The sequence below is a fragment of the Otolemur garnettii genome, unplaced genomic scaffold (genome assembly GCF_000181295.1).
Source record: "Otolemur garnettii isolate 467f Iridium unplaced genomic scaffold, OtoGar3 scaffold00047, whole genome shotgun sequence".
In the NCBI taxonomy this organism is placed as follows: Eukaryota; Metazoa; Chordata; class Mammalia; order Primates; family Galagidae; genus Otolemur; species Otolemur garnettii.
In genome coordinates, this window is record NW_003852442.1 from 739,150 (window position 1) to 747,084 (window position 7,935).

Here is a 7,935-nt window from a genome sequence, read left to right on the forward strand (position 1 = left end):
ACCCTCCTACCGCTCATGCCCCCTAAAAAGTCAAACTTTAACTGCAGCAAAAGCAAAAGGAATGAAAGCAGATACATCATAATGAGAGCTTTCCTAGGTCGCCTAAGGCAAGGCTGACAAGCCCCCAGCAGGATGAGTGGCAAAGGCTCCTTGCTCAGTTCAAGGAAGAGAGCAGGGACACCAAGCCACACGTGGAGAGCCAGAGCTGTCCGTTCCCACAGCCAGCGCAGCTAACCACCCACCCACCCACCCAACACGAGAACCTATTTCTCCCCCTCTCTCTTCTGTGAAACTCCACCACCAGGCTCTTGTTAGCTGATTCACTTAAGCCAACTGTCTCTGGCTCCTACTAGTTTTATTTTTTAAACAAATCCACCCATGAGACACAAGTCAGAAAATGTAAGGGCAGATCAGGCATAACTTCTGCAGATTCCAAGAGTCTGGCTTGACCAAGCCCAAAGCAGAAGACCCTGGACGCACTAACAGTCTCCATGTGCTATCGTGGTCTTCTCAGAACACAAGACAAGGCTAACTCCAGCCACACCGTGGTGACAGGTTCCCTACACTGGGCTGTCTTATTTTACTGGCAGCTGGCACGCACTGCCCAGCATCTACATGTTCAAAGAAGCTTGTCCATCCTCAGCCTGCATGTTATGAATTCACTGCCACAGTGTAAAGTGGGACTTTAAAGAAGAAGACAGGCACACAGTGGCACATTCACACAGCCAGGAACTAATAAGCTCTCTCAGACAGAACATGACCCGCCTCTCCCAGCTTAGCTGACACGTACACCACTAAGCTATCATCTGCTACTCTAACCCTTGAAAACTGGAAGACTCTAAAGATTTTATCTTTTCCAGATTACAGCAAAGAGTAGCAGGCATTAGAATCATGGCTTTAGATTTTTTCAAGGTCCTTGAACATCTACCACCAAATGTAAAACAGATGTGTTTAGAATCTTTTATATCCTAACTAATCTAATACAAGTTGTGCTCTATGATATCATGAGTATAAATAAGCTGTTCAACCTCAGTTAGAGATTTTATTGACTTTGTGATATGACGATTAGTTTTCCAGAAAATCTCATGCAGCTCGGGAAAAACAACCAAAATGAAGATGACTGCATGTACATGGTTTAGAGCTAAGAGGTGGTCAGGATCATCTATTTCAACTAAAAACGTGGAAACTTCCAGTCCAAAAAATTAAGCAACTGATTTAAGGAACAGAACTCAAATTCATTTCCCCTCGTTCCTAATTTTGTGTTTTTTCCACCAAAGCAGAGTATCTCAGTGCAAAGGTTCAAGAGCAACTGTGAACCTACCTCTTGCTTGGTTTTTGTGGTATAACCTTGGACAGATTCTCTGGCCACCAAGCTTTCCAATGCATCCTGGACTGTGCGTATCTTGTCAGACTGGATATCCAGCTGCAACGTGAAGAACGGCTGCAAAGTGGCAGATTCTTTTGAACTCTGCTGGTAAACCACAGACCTAAGAAATGAAAACAAAAACAAAAAGTTTAAGGGAAGACTCCCTGCCATTTTCTCTAAGATTAGCTAGAAGAGGAATAAACACCGAAAATAAGATTATTCAACATTACTTCCAAAACACCATAGAGAAAAGCCAAAATATAATGAATTTTAAAATAATTCTGCTGAATACCACCTCCTTCGTATTACTAGCAACTGAGTCTACAGCTGATAAATTTTCCCAGCTTGAGTGCACTGGAAGAAAACACACTTCATTCTCTCCCCATCATGATCTACTGCGCGAGTGAATAGATACGACTCTGGATGTAAAATGCCGACACTTTTCACTTTCTCACAGTATCGTAGCCTGTTCTAATACAATGGAGGCGAGTCCAAGGTAAACAAAATATTTGTAATGGCATTTTTCCTATAAAAATGACTTATGAAAAGAAGAAGGGGAGCGGGTGTGTATTAATAAGTTAACATTCCAGGAAAAAAGGCTACCACCCTTTCAAGAAGGGTGCCAACTCAACCTTATTTTCTTAGCTGGTTTTTTCATTTCAATTTTCTTTTTCTAAGTTTTCTGAGTGAAAATTATTTGTTTGCCCCATTTCTCATTTAGCCTTAGCAAGGAAACATTCTAGAAGTTTACTAAATGATTCTATCTCTGAAGTCTGAGTGACCTAGTTACAAATGGAATAAACTGGGTGTGCCCAGGTATTCAGGCTTCCAGAACAGGTGCTAACAACCAGCTGAAAGCTCTTCTGTCCGGATGGTCACCAAAGCCCTCTAGGCTCCTCTGGAGTAAAGTCAATGATGGCAGTTCTTGTGGTTCCAAAAAGGAATGCGGTGGTGGGAAAAACAGCAAGGAAAGCTGATGAAGGAATCAAGAGGGGCCTGGTAACCCAGTGGTCCTGCATTTTACTGCAGCCCCGGGGTGGGGTGAGGGGGGAGGTGAAGAATGATGCTGGCCTTCCTGGGGAAACTGAAAAACACCTCAAGAAGAATTTGAGAAGAAAGTCTTTCAAATGGCTCGAATAAGCATGCTAATGACAGCTGAAGAGGAGTTCCTGGACTGTACAAATTCCATATCTTTGCTTCATAAATTTTCAAAAGGAAACAAGAAACACTAATTTCAACACAGAGGCTGAGGTTAGCAGCCATGACAGAGCCAGCAGCTTCTCCAAAATGAACTCTGGTGCTTTCCAGTGGTCATCTGCAGACCAAGCTGAGATCTCTGGGTACACTGCCATCTGTGGTCTTGGCCATTTGGATACTGTCTACTGCTGTACAAAAATGGTACTCTCATTGCCTGGCATCTGAGCTGTTCTCTCACCCTTCCCTCCCACCCCCAAAGGAGTGTTCCAACAATCATACCAGCAGGCAGCTGGACTCTTGGAGCTAAGGGCTTAGCCTCCCCTCACTGCTACTCGCCACCCAGGTCTCTGCTTTCTCCTGCCAACACGACACATCCTGGCCTAAGAAGTCACCGTGGCAGTGGTAAGGGGCGGGCATTTCCCAGACCACAGCTAATAAGGAGAGACTCCAGAACACCAGAACAGAAAGGGCCTGTGGGGCTGGGCCTGCAGCACATGACACAGAAGGGACTGGTTCAAGGACTCACGGCTGCTCAAGTGGCTCCTATGTCCAGTTCTACAGGAGGTCAGAAACCAGATTCTGAGGGAATCAGTACGGACTGTCAGAGGCTTTTATCACTAGCCTGTTGAAAAGTGCTCAATTTCAGCTACTCAGGAGGCTGAGGCAAGAGATCTCTTGAGTCCAAGAGTTTGAGGTTGCTGTGAGCTGTGACACCATAGTACTCTACAGGGCCGACAGAGTCTTACTCCGTCTCAAAAAAAAAAAAAAAGAAAAGTGCTCAATTTCAAGTGTTTTTAGCACAGTGGGACCAAATCAAGTCCTGATGCCTGGATGTTACTTCTTTTAGATATACAACATTTGGGACAATGAGACTGAGACCCTCACTAAGCATTACCCTGGGAGGTTTCACAGCAAGGCTCTCGGAGAGGAAAGCATGCTACAAGGCCTATCTAGTGCTTCTGAGGAGTGAACCTCCCTGGAGATGGTACAAGTTTTACTCAGTTCCACATCACAGTGGTACTGAAAAGTTCTCATGTAAATAAATAAAAACCTTTTAGAACTTTGTGAATGAGCAAAAAGCTAGTTAAAGAAAACTGGTACTGGCTTGGCACCCATAGCACAGTGGTTAGGGCACCAGTGACATACACTGAAGCTGAGGGATTCGAAACTGACCCAGGCCAGCTAAACAACGAAAACTGCAAAAAAAACAGCTGGGCATTGTGGCGAGTGCCTATAGTCCTAGCTACTTGGGAGGCTGAGGCAAGAGAATCACATAAGCCCAAGAGTTTTGAGGTTGCTGTGAGCTGTGATGCCACAGCACTTAACCCAGTGCGACATAGTGAGACTCTGTCTCAAAAAAAAAAGGAAACTAGCACTGAGCAAAGTACCCAGAGACGCTACGCCTGGCCCCCTGTCCTCCTGTGTCAACAAACCTCCCTCAACACTATCTAGCTCAGTTGGCTCTGACGTCTAAAATTCCTCCAATCAACTCACAATAGCTTCATAAATGGCAACAAACTAAGTGTCCATGGACAGACCGATGGATAAAGAAAACTCGAATATACCAATATTGAGAAAACTGTGTTCACCAGGGGCCAGTGAGGAGTGGGGTGGCAGGTGGAATGGGAGGTGCAGGTCAAGAGTGGCAGACATGTAAGATGAACAAGTCTAGAGATAGAACACACAGCACGAGGACTGTGGTGAATACCAGTGTACCACACTCACTCTTGCCACACACACAGAAAGGTAACTGAGACCACAGACGTGTTAATTTGCTCCACTGTAATAACCACTTTACCATCCGTATTTCCTAATATCCCACTGTAAACTTTAAACACACACAACAGAATCTGTCAAAGTAAACAAAATTCCTCTGATTAGATTACAACGAGTTTGTTCTCTGAGCTTGATTCGGTTAGCTCACTTTCCTCTTGCTACCTAGCAGTGAGCAGCTGAACCTGCCGTAGCAAAGGCAGTGGGGACTCACTGGGACACAGGCCCAGGCATGGTGGCCCTGAGGAAATGCTCCGGTGGGAGTCGGGTGGGAGTGGGCTACAGTGGGCAGAAGCCTCGAGTAGAAATACTGTTCCAAGATGTCCAGGACAAGTTTCATACCTCCCTTTTTCAGCAAAATGGCAAAACCCTTAAAAAGGCAAATACTAAGTTATTCCAGAAAAGCGTAAACCTGATGTGTCCACCAAAGATGCCGGTGATGGGCGTCTGAACGAAGTCGGCCTGGCGGGTGACTGACGTCTTGTTCCTGGGGCCCACTTGCTCCCACTCATCCTCGCTTCCTTCACCTTGCTCCTCCTGCTCATACTCGTCAAGCAAGTGGCTCTTGGGTCCGTTGGAAATCATAAGTTCTGAAAGGAGAGCAGTAAAAAATAAAAATAAACAAAAGTTCTACCTGTGAACCATCCAAACAGATCTGTCAACTGTCGTTTTAAAAATAAACTCGGACCATGTCCCACAGTGACTGCCGTGTGTCCCACTCCACAGATCCTTGTCTGCACATGTGCTGTGCACTCACAGGGCAACTGGAGAAAAGTGCGACTCAGTTAGATGAGGGACGGTGATGATGCAGGAGAGGGCTGACCCTCGGGGAGGTGTGCACTTGGGGAGGACTAAACTCTCATCTGCACCTTGACCTGGACGTGCTCAGGAGAAACGTGGAGGCAGGATATGCCCGACTGTGCACACAGACGGCATAACATGATACGCCGACAACCACAGACTCCAGCAAGTATAAAGGTACTCAAACTATTCTTCTTTGGACACTTGATCATTTTCCTAATTAAAAAGTGAAGGAAAACAACAGAGGTTCTAGATAACTCTGATTTATCTAAATGTAATGTTCTCAATGATGTAAGTTACCCTAATGCAGTGAGTCTCAACCTTCCTAATACCACGACCCTTTAATACAGTTCCTCATGTTATGGTGACCCCCAACCACAAAATTATTTTCGTTGCTACTTCATAACTGTGATTTTGCTACTGTTATGAATCGTAATGTAAATATCTGATATGCAGGAGACCCCCAAAGGGGTCGCAACCCACAGATTGAGAACCGCTGCCCTCATGAATAAATGATAGTTGAAAGGGTGAATGACTGTTGGGGGCAGTTGAAAGGGTGAATGATTGTTGCAAGCATGCAACATTTCTTTAAAGCAATTCTTAAGAAAATATTCTCACAAACTTTTGCAGCAAATAAAAGACCACGACCTACTTTCATTATTTGGTGAGAGAAGCTTTTTCAGGTTCAACATTTCCTCATGAAGTCCATTTAGAATGAAACCTAAATACTCCTCAGCATCTTCTTGGCGACCCTGAAAAGTTCAAATCCAATCACATTAATTCTAACTGATCATGTCCACAGCTGTAGGACACAGTTCCAACATATTCGATTTATGCCTCCTCTAAAATTCAAGAAGGTTTAGTGTAAAGTATTTCTAAAAAATAACCTGAGTTTTTCTTTGGATAGCTAAGACCACAGGAGTGGGAGAGAAAGAGGGGGACACATTAAACACATAACTCTGTGTGGAGATGTTCGTTTTCTTATTTATACTTTTCTGTGTTTTTGAAATATCCTCTAATAAATGTAAAATACACCTTTGTAACAAAAAGGCTATTTAAAAGTTTTTTTTTTATTAGTACCAGAACTGGATGTCTAGAGCCAACTCACGGCACAACCCCAGGGGTCACTGACTCTGGGAGCTGTGAAATTAGAAGCCTGTGTGCCTCCTTCTATTGTTGAAGAAGGTCAACTATAGGGGAAAGAATTTTATGTGAACAACTCAACCAACTTAAAGATTCAGCTGCTTGGCTCGACGCCTATAGCTCAACCGGCTAAGGCACCAGCCACGTACACCTAAGGTGGCGGGTTCGAATCCCCAGCCCGGACCCGCCAAACAACAATGACGGCTGCAACCAAAAAATAGCCGGGCGCTGTGGCGGGCGCCTGTGGTCCCAGCTACTTGGGAGGCGGAGGCAGGAGACTCGCTTGAGCCCAGGAGCTGGAGGTTGCTGTGAGCTGTAATGCCACGGCACTCTGCCCAGGGGGACAGCTTGAGGCTCTGTCTCAAAAAAAAAAAAAAAAAAAAAAAAAAAGATTCAGCTGCTTTATGCATACACATCAGCAAAGCCACTCAGCTATGAGCCACCCAACAGTCTCAGAATCCCCACGGGTACTGTTTGGCTCTGTAGTTTATCACGATCCGTTCACAGTTCATTTTTCAGTGTTAATGGCTTAACCAAGGATCTCTAAACTCTTCTGCTTAAGAGGAACTCGGCACCCACAGTGGCTGCCCTGGGACAGGGCCTGAAGGTTTCCTCGAGACCTTCCCTTCTCTGATTTTGCTTTGCACCCTTTTGTGGCAGTAACGTATAACCAGGAGTGTGCCAGCTTCTGAGTCCGCTGACTCTTCCGATCAATCACCAAACCTAAGGGGACCCTGACATATCAACATTAATGTAACTTTGAAAAGCCATTTTTGTTTACGGTATTAATCTGAGCATGACCCTAGAGTAGAGGGGTCCGGTCCAGGAAGCCCTCCCTGGGCACCCACTCCACCTCCGCCTGAGCTGGGCAGCCCCTCCAGCTGCTAAGGGGCGATGCATTATCCTTGTATTTCTCTTGGTGTCTGTTCACCCAGATCATATGTTTAATTCCCTCACTGAGCAATGGGCTCTTGGAAGGCAGAAGGCACATTTTATTCCATTTCCACATCTCTAGCACTCTGTACATTTCCCTTTATTTGGGAAAAATAAACTCTAAGTTAATACCAAAAGCTTCATTATTAACATTTTAAAAAGCTTAAAACTCTATTTTTTTGGTGCAGTTGTCATTGCTGTTTAGCAGGCCTGGATGGGGTTTGAACCGGCCTACCTCAGTGTATGTGGCCGGCACCCTAAGTTCTGAGCTACGAGCACCAAGCCAAATGTCATTTTCTTAACTATTTTTCCCTCTGCTTAAGTTTCCCTAAGTGTCATTTTAATTGTCATGCTGATTCCTCACAAACAGAAGAAATGCTGCAGTTAAATGTGCTAACAGTGCCCTGGATTTATCCTAATACCCATCAGGGCCTTTCATAAGGCCTCCTTGGCCTTCGGCAGGAAACTGTATAATAAAAAAAAATTCAGGGGTGGCACCTATGGCTCAGTGGGTAGGGCACCGGCCCCATATATTGAAGGTAGCAGGTTCGAACCTGGCCCTGGCCAGCTAAAATGGCAATAAGAATTGCAACAAAAAATAGCCAGGCATTGTGGCGGGTGCCTGTATCCCAGCTACTTGGGAGGCCGAGGCAAGAGAATTGCTTAAGCCCAAAAGTTGGAGGTTGCTGTGAGCTGTGACACCACAGCTCTCTACCAAGGAC

At 45.1% G+C, this 7,935-nt stretch overlaps 1 protein-coding gene across 1 annotated transcript in view; it reads right to left on the bottom strand.

The window, feature by feature from the left end:
• Positions 1-7,935, bottom strand: part of USP10 (ubiquitin specific peptidase 10) — a 58,981-nt gene that overhangs the window by 8,546 nt on the left and 42,500 nt on the right. The window contains exons 9-11 of the mRNA XM_003791290.2: positions 5,790-5,889; positions 4,749-4,926; positions 1,322-1,487 (exon numbers count right to left, since the gene is read on the bottom strand). Of these exons, the coding sequence (XP_003791338.1) occupies positions 1,322-1,487; positions 4,749-4,926; positions 5,790-5,889 (444 nt within the window). The remainder of the gene's footprint in view (positions 1-1,321; positions 1,488-4,748; positions 4,927-5,789; positions 5,890-7,935) is intronic.